The 13,590-nt window shown below is 47.0% G+C and overlaps 1 protein-coding gene and 1 long non-coding RNA gene across 3 annotated transcripts in view; both read right to left on the bottom strand.

Moving 5' to 3' along the window:
* Nucleotides 1–4,556, bottom strand: part of LOC135174805 (uncharacterized) — a 36,601-nt gene extending 32,045 nt beyond the window's left edge. The window contains exons 1-3 of one of the 2 annotated variants that reach the window (XR_010302094.1): nucleotides 3,349–4,556; nucleotides 2,737–2,880; nucleotides 1,005–1,130 (exon numbers count right to left, since the gene is read on the bottom strand). This is a non-coding gene — a long non-coding RNA (uncharacterized LOC135174805). The remainder of the gene's footprint in view (nucleotides 1–1,004; nucleotides 1,131–2,736; nucleotides 2,881–3,348) is intronic. The other variant, XR_010302093.1, reaches the window with a different exon arrangement.
* An 81-nt stretch (nucleotides 4,557–4,637) lies between these two features.
* Nucleotides 4,638–7,203, bottom strand: LOC135175115 (potassium voltage-gated channel subfamily A member 5-like). Its single transcript, XM_064142911.1, has one exon. It carries the CDS (start codon nucleotides 6,985–6,987, stop codon nucleotides 4,984–4,986), a length of 2,004 nt encoding a protein of 667 aa, XP_063998981.1. The 5' UTR covers nucleotides 6,988–7,203; the 3' UTR covers nucleotides 4,638–4,983.
* Nucleotides 7,204–13,590: the final 6,387 nt, after the last annotated feature.

The following is a 13,590-nucleotide window of genomic DNA, read 5'->3' as shown; positions in this document are numbered from 1 at the left end:
CTCTATCCCTGAGACCTCATATTTTAGGTATCCTAGACCAGCCAAGCCCACTCTTTTTTTTTTTGTGCCTCTCTCAGCCTTCTCCCACTTTGAAAGGCTTCACAGCTTTGCATAGCCTTTGCTTTAAGTTGTTTGTAAATTGAAGAGCGTTGTGCTATTGTTCACAAAGCAGCAGCAGATGAATGGTGTTATATAACTGCTAGTTACTGGCTTATCATTTTTTAGAATGAGAATGTAGAGTTCCCCTGAGGGCCAGGCTAAGCAAGGTAAACTTGCATTACCACTGACCCAAAAGAACATTCATTTCAGCATGCCTCAAGATGGATGGAATGGAAGGGCAATGCATTTTCAGGACATATTGTCCCCCACAAAATGACAAGCCACTGACAACTACAGCATACAGACCTGTGAGAAATCAGCTGTGAGGGAGCTTCTAGCCAAAAGAGTTGGGGGGGGGGGAGGGGAAATGTTGGGTTGGGATTGTTTGTTTAGTTGTTTCTTCTTTTTATATATATACTTGCAATGATTTGTTCTTCGTTAAGCTCTGATATTTTTGTGGCTTTCCATATTCCAAAGAGGTTTTATTCAGCTTGCTTTTCATTCCAGGTCAGCTAACATAAGATCAATAATGATTTGGAAATACTTCCTTCTTTTAATAAGCATAGAACTGCTGTACATAGTCCAAACCCTCTTCCTATATCACATTTACAGAAGCTCTGTCAAGAGTAACTTAGTTCTCTTTCTCTCCTGTTCTTTAGCAGCAGAAACTTGCATGGGCAAGGTATGAGGTCTCGATCTTGGAGGTCTCTTCCAACCTGATTGATCCTATGATCTGCATTGTTTGTATCCCAGGCACAAATACATGCTGCCCACTGAACTCAATGAAGCTTCTTGACACCAAAACCAATTGCAGCAAAAGCAGACTCTCACTGCTGGAAAGCACAATTAACACTCTCATCCAGGCCCGAGTTGCAACTCTTCATGCACACAGCCTTAGTACTCACTTTCCAACTCAACATGTCCAGAAGACTGATGCAGGAATAGGTGCTCCTCCTGTAGCAAAAATCGTGTTCTGATCACAGTGTCCTGCCATACCACTTAGTTTCAGGCTCACAAATTGTCCCACGGACCTAAACAATCACACCAAAGTCCAATGGGAATTGACAGCTCTGAGGTTTCAGCAGGGTGTGCAAGTCATTATTAAGAAACTTAAAGATCAGTGCACCTAAACTATCTGATGCTTTACTCGAGCATGTGCTTAAAGCTGAGTTCACACTAAGTGCTTTGCCCAACTGGGATCTAAGCATGTTTCTGGTTGTATTGCTCAGTGTCTGGCAGTAACCTCTCTCATTAGAAGGCAAATTCTTTACTACCTTATAAGCCAACAGAAATTATGCATCCTTGTAAAGAAGGTGTCAAAGCCTGGTTTACCTGAACCGCTCTTGACGACCATTTAGAAAGCCAGGTCAGGCAAATATTTTTAACCATTATTTTAAGAATAACTGGTTTTAGTGGAAAGTTATGTTGTTTTATTATGGAAAAATGTAGCATGTGCAAATCAAAGGTCAAGGAGTGATTTGACAAGCTTGCACCAAACCCTGTGCAGAAATCAGGGTATTCTGCTCTCACAGAGCTTGACCTTGGATGGGATAAATTCTGCTCTCATATGCTAGAATCCAGAGGCAAGCTTTACCAAGTGGATTCCAGATGAAAGATAAAGGCGCCTGGCCTTAAACACCTCCAGCCATGGGGCCTCAACCACCTCCCTGGGCAACCCATGCCAGCCTCTCACCACTCTCATGCTCAACAACTTCCTCCTCACGTTCAGTCTGAATCTCCCCACCTCCAGCTTTGCTCCATTCCCCCTAGTCACTATCACTACCTTACAGCCTAAAAAGTCCCTCCCCAGCCTTTTTGTAGGCCTCCTTTAGATACACCTGGCAAGACCCAGCCCTTCTGCAAACACCAAGTCGAGTGCAACAAGCAGTTGTGATCATCTAACTGTTCGCCGCCACTGAAGGGTAAGGATTTCACTCCTCACTACTTCCTCACTTCCCCCCACTGTTGACATTCTCCATCCCTTCCTTACACTGGCTCTGGCACTTACTTGCTTAGTGAGTTGGAATGCACTAATTTGACATTAAAAAAAACTTTACTTTGTTGTTGTGGCTGCTGCTATGTTGCATTTTCTGCCAGATTAGTGAGCTCAAGCAGCTCCGGGAAGAGAAGGCAGTACTCACACGTGTGTTTGCACAAGGACAGACCTAGTTCATGTCAAGCAACTAAAGGGCACACAGTGGGAGGAAGAACAGGGAATAGGAAGGATGAAGACAAGGCATTCTACCAGCAACAGGCTTTCAAAATTGGCTCAACTCACTCCCTATAGCTCTGATCTGTTTTCACCAACAGCAGTTTTACATCAGTGTTACTCCACTAATTGCAATGGTTACGGTTAGGTAATTGAGATCAATACACATAAGCCCTGGCTATAAGTAGGGTTCCTCTACTAAACAAGGGATTCATATACACATTGCCCCCACTCTCAGGAGCCCACAGCCTAATTCAGCACAGTGAGCAATTGGAAGAGTGAATTATGGAAAACAAAAACAGTCAGGAAGCTGGAGGTAGCAGTTAGAGGAAGAAACAAATAAAATTTGACCCTGAAAGACTCACTGAATTGGCATTTATGCTGGGAGTTAGATGTATTTAAACACTGAAGTAAATCAAACAACTTGCCTGAGGGAAAAAGCTTCACTGTGGGTCCATCAATGATCTAGATCTCAGCATGTGCAATAGGCAAATTACACCACTTCTTGGTTTCATTTTAGGTTCAGCCTCACCAAAGGGCTAATTCTGCACTTCACCTTGATGTAAAAACTCCTGTAAAAGCAAACAGGAGATCTGTCTGAGTCTGGAGAGCAGCCGGGCTGGGCGCTTTTGTCTGTCAGGGTTGTCACAGAGTTTCTCAGCATATTACAGCACCATTTCCTACCTAAATTCACAAGCAAATCAACCAAGAAACCAACATCTAATCTCAAAGATCTTGTTCGCTATTATCAGACTCAACCTCCTTCCCCCTCCACCCCTGAGCCTTGTGTGGCAATTTTTTATACCAAACATGTACAATGCTGCTCGCCTGACACTTACCATGCCTGGTTTTACTAAGGAAAAAACATCATGCATATAGCCATTATCTTTAAACAGCACAGTAAGGCACGGGTAAGCAGAACTTGAGTCCAGATGAGAGAATTCAAAGTTCTGCTTTGTATAAATTATAATGGTATTAGAAAATGTGTTAGAAATCTGGCCAAGCACTTCACTGTATTAGAGAATTTGTTAGGAACAAACCTTGAGCGCTGACAATCAAGACTTCTCCTTCTGCTAGTCTTGCTGCGCCGCCGAACATGGTAAAGGCATGAAACATCCTTCAGCAATAAACCAGCAACTTGAGGGCAAAACAGGGCTGTCCTTGGCAAGAAAAAATTGGTAACACAGCTCTTTTGAGTTGAAGAAGCCACTTTGTGTCAGCCTTCACTAGTAAGCCGTCCAGCGTCGCATTATCACGACAAAGGAATTGTGTCGTTCATCTCTCAACGGCATCTTAACTGTAAAATCCAAAGCACTGAAGGAGGGTTTATTTGGAAATAAAAGAAAACCAGGGTGTTTTGTGCTTTCCTGTCTGAGTCCAAGCTATAAGCCACGCAATGGTTAGTTAAGTAGCACGGCGTGCCACATTAGGCTCCTCGAGTGCCGTCTGTTTCCAGTCTATGATAATTAAAACCAGTGAAGAAATGGTATGGATACGTAAAGGTGACCCAACACACATGGTCAAAGTAATCTGGAGGGTACAGTGAAAATAGTTGTGCAGATATTGCACTCATATATTCTACTTTCTTCTTGTAGCTATCCACTCTTTCATGTTTTTGATCTGTTGTGCACTTGGATCGAAACCAGCAACAGCAGATACTAGTTTTTGTTTTCCTTTCTGTCTCAAAAAGATAACAAAGGTATAAAAATGCAAAACTGGAGGGGGAAAAAAGGTAAAATAAATCAAAAGCTTCACATAGCTGAACTGTAAAATTGGGAAGGAAATTTTTAAAAAAAGAAGAAAAAGCTGCACACACATTTCTTTTTGAGTGAAGGTAGTAAGATCAGGATCAGACTCCTTAGAAATTCAGAAATAGGAATTAATAAAACTATTGGTAAAGAATAATATCTACAATATTTAATAATGTAAGGCTCACAGGAAACTAATATATTGATGACAACAAAAGTGTTTGGGTTGTTTGTTGTTTGGGTTTTTTTTCTGCTAGAGGATTCAAAGCACCAAATTCACTTCACAGATGAGATAACCGGATCATTACTGATCACAAGTGGAAAAGTCTGAAAAGTGCTGAGCTAAATGTTCCTAAGTGCTTTAATGATGTCGTATTTCACAGGAATAAGACATCCCCCTTCCAACCATAAATACAGATATAAAATATATATCAGAATAACTTCATTTTGAAACTACAGTCTATATTTATATATATATAAAAAAAAACAACTCAACCTCCTCCTCCCATCCCTCCCTCCCCACCCCCAAATCCATTCATTCTCCACACACACATCCCCCACCCCCCCCCAGCTTAGAGCAACTGAACTGGTGACAAACAACCCATTTAAAACCAATAACCGTTTGCTAAAAGATGTTTCCTACAAAGTGGGTTTTGCGCTGTCACAGTTTACCAGCTCCTGCATCACGGAGCATTGCTTATTCTTAGTCTATTTTAAAAATAGGTGACCCTTTGTGTCATGGAAAAAGAACATTAAAAAAAAAACACATACTCCTGAAGAACTTACTCAGTATGGTGATCAATTTATAAAATATAGCCTGGCTTTTAAAAAAGAAAACAAAACAAATTGGTACCAAAATAATAATTCTAGTAGTTAGTTTGTGACACCAGCAAACCCTTCTGCATCTCTGAACTCTCTCTCCTCTCCTTACAAGTCTGTTTCCCTGTTGGTGTCCAGACAAAGAGCATAGAGGGATCTTCTGAGGTCTGCATTACTTCTTGCTTTGATATTGGCTTTCTCTAGGGAGCTGGTGTCATTGTTGAGCCCCTCGCTGTTTTCCAAGTGCACAACAGATTTGTTCAGAGAGTTTCTACTGGATCTTCTCTTTGCATCTCCGCCAGCTGTACTACCCTGAGCACTGCTGTGTTCATCTTTGAGGATAGCTTGCTCTTCATGATCGGTCTCTCGGTGGTAGAAGTAGTTGAAGTTGGATACAATGACAGGGACAGGCAGGGCAATGGTGAGCACACCTGCAATGGCACACAATGAACCCACAATCTTGCCCCCTACGGTGACAGGTCGCATATCCCCATAGCCCACAGTAGTCATGGTTACCACTGCCCACCAGAAAGCATCAGGGATGCTGGAGAAATGAGACTCAGGGTCATCTGCCTCAGCAAAGTAAACAGCACTGGAGAAGAGGATCACCCCAATGAAGAGGAAGAAGATAAGGAGGCCCAGCTCTCTCATGCTAGCTTTTAATGTCTGTCCCAAGATCTGCAGCCCCTTGGAGTGTCTGGAGAGCTTGAAAATCCTGAAGACCCTGACCAGGCGAATGACTCTGAGGATTGCCAGGGACATGGCTTGCTGCTGGCCCCCACCCCCATTGCTACTGCCAGCCCCAGGCTGCTGTTGCTCATGGGCCAGCTCAGTACCCAGGGTGATGAAGTAGGGGATGATGGCCACAATGTCAATGATGTTCATAATGTTGCGTGAGAACTCGGGCTTGCTGGGGCAGGCAAAAAAGCGGACAAGGAGCTCAAAGGTGAACCAGATCACGCAGGTGGTCTCAATGATGAAGAATGGGTCAGCAAGGCTGCTGGGTGGCTTCATGGGTGGGGAGCTCCCGGTCGTGCCATTCAAAGCTCCACTCTGTGTGGGCAGGGGCATGGGCATCTCTCTCTCATCTCTGAATTCCGGCAGGGTCTCCAGGCAGAAGGTGATGATAGAGATGAGGATGACCAGCACAGAGACAATGGCAATGGCCCGGGCTGAACTGGAGCTCTCAGGATACTCGAAGATGAGCCAGACCTGGCGTTGGAACTCATTGCGGGGCAGAGGCTTCTCCTCCTCTTTGATGAAGCCCTCGTCCTCCCGGAAGCGCTCCATGGCCTCCTCACCCAACTCGTAGAAACGGATCTCATCGGTGAACACATCAATGGAGACATTGACCGGCCGGCGGAGCTTGCCCCCCGATTGGTAGAAGTAGAGGATGCCGTCGAAGCTGGGCCGGTTGCGGTCGAAGAAGTACTCGTTGCGGAGAGGGTCGAAGTAGCGCATGCGCTTGTCTGGGTCCCCCAGAAGCGTGTCAGGAAACTGATTGAGGGTCCCTAGCTGGGTCTCGAAGCGGAGCCCCGAGATGTTGATCAACACCCGTTGGTGGTGCAGGGCGCCCCGGTTCGTCACCGCCGCTGCCTCATCCTCCTCCTCGCCTGCTGCTGCCATGGCCATGCCCCGGCGATGCCCCCCTTCCTCCGCAGAGCCCATGTCCACGGCCGCGGCGGGGCGCGGGGCGCGGGGTGGCGGTTTGGGAGGCGGTTGGGGCGCCGGTTGTCGGGGCGGCGGTTGGGGCGGCGAGGGGACTCCGCACGCTGCTTCCTGGCCGTTGAGGCTGCTCACGCTGCCACTGCCGCGCCTCTCGCCGCCTTCCTGGGGAGCCGCTGGGCGCTGCTCGCGGTCCTGGTCCTCATCCGCCGGTGGTGGTGGAGACGGCGGCGGTGACGACGGGACACCCTCCATGCCGTCGCTCAGCCGTGGCGCGGCGGAGCCTGCGATGTGGAGAAAGTCGCTCCTCCGCCGGGCTCGGGCGGTGCTGCCGCCGCTGCCGCCACCGCCGCCACCGCCGCCACCGCTGCCGCCGGCCGCGGCATCCTCGCCGCCCACGATGGCCGTGGCGCCGCCGTTCTCCAGAGTCACCAACGCGATCTCCATGGGCAGCGGCGGCAAGAGGCAGGCGTGTCTGAGGCAGCGGGCATGCTGCGCTAGCCGCCCCGCTGCCTCTGCCGCCGCCGCCGACCACCTCCGGCCACCTCCGAGCGGCCGCCCTGCCCTCTGCCCTGCCCTGTCCCGTCCGCCTACCGCCTTACTTCGCGAAGGCGCGCAGCCGAGCGCGGCCCGGGGAAGCCTCCCGGGGACCCGGATATGAACGAGCGATCGTTATATTATGGTCGCTTGACGTCAACGAGGATCCCTTCTCCTCCGTGCCCCTGTGCCGCCAGCAGCAGCCTCTCCCGGGCATCGGGATACCGTATCCCTCCCCCGCTCCGCCCCCCGAGGTAACTCCGCACTGGGGCAGGGACACGCTCCCGTCGGCGGATCTCACATCTGGAGAGGCTACTGGGGCGGCCGCTACTAATGCCCACAGGTGCCACCGTGTCGCCGCACCGGGGCAGGGACAGCTTCTCGGCGGGGGCTTGCTGGAGGTCCCTAGAAGGGGGAAGCCGGGTGCAGGGGATGGTGGGTCCCCGGAGGCACCGTCCGGGAAGGGGTCAGAGGCAGTTTTCCACCCTGTCGGGCCCGGGACACTCCCCCGCCGCAGCAGCAGGGGATTACGGTGCAGGCCCCACTCGTGGATTACTCGCTTAAAGGGATTGCGCGCAGGGAGAGCTCTGGCGGTAAACCCCCACTCACCTATATTGAAAATGATAATCAAAAGCCCCGGGGATTCCTGGCGCCTCTTGGGTTGTGTGTCCCCCCTCCTACCCATTGTAATGAGAACAAAGGAAAGGGCTTGAGTGTTTGCTTTTGTTTTGCTTTGTTCTCCTCCCCCTGCCCCGAGTTTGTGACGGAATTGGTGCAGCTTCAAAAGGTGCTTCCAAAGCCAGCATTTTCTGCCAGGCTACCTTCACGTTAGCCTTTGCAAACCGTCCCTTTCCCTTTGGTGCATTCTTAGTCTTGCTGCAACGGCTTATAAATTTGGGGAGATGCACATTTTATTGGAGGAAAAGGAATTGAAGCAGGTATACACAGCGAGTTCAGTTACAGTTCAGTAGTACAATCAATGCTGAGATCTTGTTTTCTATGATCAAACTATGAACTCATCTGTCCTCTTCAAGGTCTGCAGGGGAATACACTGAATATGTACACAAACGCTGCAGGATTAGAACCTCTGCGTGTACACAGCACTCCACTCTTGTGGGTTTTCTGGATGCCTAACAGCAGTATAGAAATTATTAAGGGGGAAAACTATTTGGCCATCCAAGTGACATCACCACAGTGACATTTTCTCTGAATCCTCACGGTAGTGCTCATAGCTCCATCAAATAGGTTATTCAGGTTCAGTGGGATTAGTGGGGTTTCACTAAGTTTAAAGCCTCTGTGCATGAAATATGCCCAAAGATATGAAAAACCCTCCCAAAACAGAAAAATCATCATTATGTTAAATGGTCACTGCAAGTGATGATCTACCCATATGTGCATGTGCCCTGTAATTTACTTCTTACAACTGAGCACAGAACTGCTGACCTGTTTTGCCACTGTCCTGGTGAAGTGTGACAGTTTGGGTGTTAGCCACCCCCCACACTCTTATAAAGTTACCTAGACTAGATTCAGTCGAGTTGGAAATTAAGGAGTAAAGATTTATATTTACAGCTTAGCACAATATACACGTAGATACTTACAGTACATACAGCTATATATAGGAATATACAAGTTAAAAGTGGTACAGAAATATAGTAGCCCTCCCAGAAACCAGAGTCCCCACGAGGGGCTCCCAACCACCCTTCCACCCCTCTACCTTATCTTAGAGTTTGCCTTACATGCAAGGTGAGTTTGGAGGATTGGCCAGGTGGATTAGAAAGCATCCTGCATCTGGGTCAAGGCAATCCCAAGCACAAATACAGGTTGGGCAGTGAGTGGCTGGAGAGCAGCCCCGAGGAGAGGGACTTAGGGGTGCTGGTGGACCAGAAGCTCAACATGAGCCAGCACTGTGCACTTGCAGCTCAGAAGGCCAAACAGATCCTGGGCTGCATTGGGAGAAGTGTGACCAGCAGGTCAAGGGAGGTGATTCTCCCCCTCTGCTCTGCTGAGACCTCACCTGGAGTACGGCATCCAGTTCTGGAGCCACTATGACAAGAGGGATATGGAGATGCTGGAGTGTGTCCAGAGAAGGGCCACAAGGATGCTCAGAGGGCTGGAGCAGCTCTGCTATGAGGACAGACTGAAAGAGTTGGGGCTGTTCAGTCTGGAGAAGAGCAGGCTCCCAAGTGATCTTCTTGTGGCCTTCCAGGATCTGAAGGGGGCCTACAAAAAAGCTGAGGAGGGACTTATTAGGCTCTCAGGGAGTGATAAGACTAGGTGGAATGAAGTAAAACTGGAGGTGGGTAGGTTCAGAGTGGTCATGAGCAGGAAGTTGTTGGGCATGAGAGTGGTGAGAGCCTGGCATGGGTTGCCCAGGGAGGTGGTTGATGCCCCATGGCTGGAGGTGTTTAAGGCCAGGCTGGCTGAGGCTGTGGGCAGCCTGCTCTAGGGTAGGGTGTCCTTGGGGATGGCAGAGGTGTTGGAACTAGATGATCCTTGTGGTTCCTTCCAACTCTGACTGATTCTATGATTCTATGATTCTATAGTTACACAGAAGCAGTGACAGAGACTCACTGTGTTATCTATGTTCTTGTTTTTATACATCTCAGCAAGCCTATGAGTGCAGTAGCCACCACCATTGTTTCCTTTTCACAGCCTATCATCTAATTCTTGTAACTAAAATATTCCAACTATCCTCAAACTAGCACATGAAGTCAAGGACCCCTTTCCTCACACAAGTACTTTGCAGTAGCAAAATTACAATCAAGTTTTCTAGAGCAGCCATTTCAAAATTTGTGCTTAATGGGCTGATGTATCATAGAATCAACCAGGTTAGAAGAGATCTCCAAGATCATCCAGTCCAACCGAGCATCCAGCCCTAGCCAGTCAACTAGACCATGGCACTAAGTGCCTCATCCAGACTTTGATTCAACACTTCCAAGGATGGTGACTCCACTACCTCCCTAGGCAGCCCATTCCAATGCCAATCACTCTCTCTGACAACAACTTCCTCCTGACATCCAGCCTAGACCTCCCCTGGCACAGCTTGAGACTATGTCCCCTTGTTTTATTGCTGGTTGCCTGGCAGAAGAGACCAACCCCACCTGGCTACAGCCTCCCTTCAGATAGTTGTAGACAGCAATGAGGTCAGCTCTGAGCCTCCTCCTCTCCAGGCTACAAACCTACAAAGGCTCAAACCTACAAATCATAGTGCAATACCTTTTATGATTCGCAAACTCTGCATTAAATACAGAACACACCTGGTCCATAAGGTCAACCCACCACACCTGGGCACCAAAGTAAATAATGGCTGATCTGTTTTCAATGCATCTCAGGGTTTATAGCCAGAAGAGAAAGGCTTGCACGTTAGAAAATCATTCTTCACTCTAGGTTTGTCAGCTCCTCTAATGAAATATATTCTCCTTCCAAACCTTACCTATGGAATAATCTCTTCTTTTTCTTCAAAGAGGAAACGTCCCTACACAAGTTCATGCAGCTCTCCTGGAGGCAATGCTAGTCAAAATTAATAACTTTCACTCCAGGAGCTGTGGCACCTGACTGTCAAAACAAACGCCTCTGCAGTCTGCGCAGTGCCTCCTTTCCACAGGACTGGTCGCAGGCATCCACAGACACTCAACTGAGCTTTTATTTGAATGGAAATACAACTGGTAATGCAACATGAAACAGGTGACTTGCCAGCATTTGTGCATGCTCCTTCACCCCTGCACTTTTTTTCATTCAGCCTGCTGTTTCTGCATGTGTTTGAACATACACATAGAATTGTATAATCAACCAGGCTGGAAGAGACCTCCAAGATCATCCAGGCCAACCTACCACCCAGTCCTACCCAGTCAACTAGACCATGGCACTAAATGCCTTATCCACTCTTTCTTCAACACCTCCAGGGACAGTGACTCCACCACCTCCCTGGGCAGCCCATTCCAATGCCAATCACTCTCTCTGACAACAACTTCCTCTTAACATCCAGCCTAGACCTTCCCTGGCACATCCTCCTCCCCATCAGCAAAAACTCCTTTCCAGGGGCCTCTTCCCACAAGGTTTACATTTACCCTTTGCTTCCAACCACCCTGTGACTTGTCATTGCATTAGATGAGTCCCCATAGGCTCTGAGAACAAACCCCAGTCCCCTAGAGGGACATATGGCTGCTAACCATCAGAGATCTCCTCTTCTAAGTACCTCGCATAAAAATAAATCCCCAACCAAAAAGAAACTCAAGCAAAACATCCATTCTCCACCCTCTTCCTACATCATCCCTCTCAATCTTAGAGGCACTTTCAGAATTTCTCTCTTATCAACAACAGGGAGCAATGCTTCTCAGTTGCCTGGGAGAGATTACACTGAATTTAAATCATTCCTTGATTAAAACCCAAGTTTCTAGCCCTTTTAAATGTTGTTTTTCAGTGCTCTCTCTCTAAATTTGCAGGCAGATGAGATTATGCTAAACTGCAGAGGAAAGAAAAAAAATAAGAGTTGCCCACATTCATGTCACTGAAAGTCTCATGAAGAAAAACTACAGTATTCAGTGATAGAGCAGGGAAATGCAGCTGCTGTCTATAGCATTTGAGTAGAACGTAAGCATTTTGCAGCTGAGAATCTGGTATGGGATCTGGATATGTGAGTACACAGAGACGAGAAAGAGGTCATAAAATCTGGGAGGGTGATGTTAAGGGGAAGAAAACATCTGCCCACAAAGAAGGTGTTTGTGATTTAGCAAAGGAGTATTTTCAAGCCTGAACACATGGGGTCACAAGCAGTCACTCCCATGCACTCCAGCACATCCACACCAAAATTTACCATTTCTTTCAGCTTCCATTACCACTCCACTTAGAACACTTTCTCTCATGCCCTCTGACTGGGACACTGCTCTTTTAGCTCCCATGTGGTCCACACAGCACCAGTAGTGACTTATCCCACAGCTACACTTGCAGGCTTGCTCCTGGGGATGGACAAGTGGCTAGGAAAAGGCACTCCCCTCGTTAGGCAGCATCAAGGGGCTGTCTGAATGCAGTTCTTTTAAGATGCCCATCTTCATCATCTAGCAGATATGAGAGGCTCATAGAAGCTTTGCAAAGTCACAGAATTATTGAGGCTGGAATAGACCTCTGAGATCATCAAGTCCAGGCTACAACCTAACATCACCACATCAACTAAATCATGTCACTAAGGAAGAGAAGAAGAAACAGCAACCCCAAGCAGCCCAGCAGGCTGGAGACAGAGTGGCTGGAGAGCAGCCAGGCAGAAAGGGACCTGGGGGTACTGGTAGATAGTAGCTGAACATGAGCCAGCAGAGTGCCCAGGTGGCCAGGAGAACAAATGGCATCTAAATGTGTCTGCTTTAACACGTTTTGTGGAGACAGGCACCCCAGAAATGTGCCCCATGGGATGGCATGGATGACCTTTTTCTTTTCCATATGCTAAATAACATTCCCATCATGGCAGATGGTGTGAGAGCCTGAGAAGAAACCAAAAGGGTTAATGGCAAATCTGTGCCTCCTTCACTTAGTTAATTCCCCAGCAGCTTGATCCTGTGGTGAGATGATTCAGGCCGGAGAGAGAGAGAGAGACTGCCACAGTCCCTGAGGAAGACCCCAGAGATAAGACTCATATTTCCTGTTCAGGAGGATTAAGTACAAGGCCATTGACAGATCACAGTAAACATCTGGATGGGAGCACTCCGTTTATCAAGCCCTAAATCCTCCGAAGTTATTAATGAATGAATTCAGCAAATTCACACAGTTTCATATATATCTATAACTATGTCTATTTATATATATATATATATATATATATATATACACACATATATGTAAAGCCTCAGCTGATCTTTTGTTTTAGTGTTTGGCTTGGAGGTGTTTTACATCTGGAGCAAACAGATTTTTATTTATTCTGTAAGGCAATCTACTGTGTTCTGCTTTTGTTTTATTAATTATTCAGAGTAATTCCTAAGCCTTTTTTCCCCTTTTTTTTTTCTTGTTTGTTTGTTTGTTTTTTAAAAAAAGCCACCTCCCACTGCCAGATTTTCTAATAGTATTAATTAAATAAATGAGAAGAAAATAATAACTAATACTCAATATATGCCTGCATTTTACATTGTTTTGCAGTTTGAAGCCTTAGTTCCTCTAGAAACTTTCTGTCAATACAGTGATGATATTAAAAGAAATACAGAAAAAAAAAAAAAAAACCAAACAAACAAACCCAACCCACATTATAAGTAGTAATTGATTTACTTTTCTGTATTTTTTGGTTTAATGAAAATGAGAATCTCTTTCATTTATCTTCAGAGAGAAAATAAATGCTAAGTAAATGGGCTAGTAAATTCAAAAGTTATTTGATCAGGCCACAAGTTATTTGATTTGGTCACAGCCTATGTGACCAAATCAGCCCTGTGTCCTGTTCTGGGCTCCTCAATTCAAGAGGGATGTTGAGGTACTGGAATGGGCCCACAGAAGAGCAATGAAGCTGGTGAGGGGCCTGGAGCACAGCCCTGTGAGGAG

The sequence above is a fragment of the Pogoniulus pusillus genome, chromosome 4, assembly GCF_015220805.1.
Source record: "Pogoniulus pusillus isolate bPogPus1 chromosome 4, bPogPus1.pri, whole genome shotgun sequence".
Lineage (NCBI taxonomy): Eukaryota > Metazoa > Chordata > Aves > Piciformes > Lybiidae > Pogoniulus > Pogoniulus pusillus.
This window is presented reverse-complemented; position numbering and strand designations above follow the sequence as displayed.

Excerpts from the sequence above, each read along its gene's own strand:
- LOC135175115 (XM_064142911.1), bottom strand. The coding sequence starts at position 6,987 with ATGGAGATCGCGTTGGTGACTCTGGAGAACGGCGGCGCCACGGCCATC.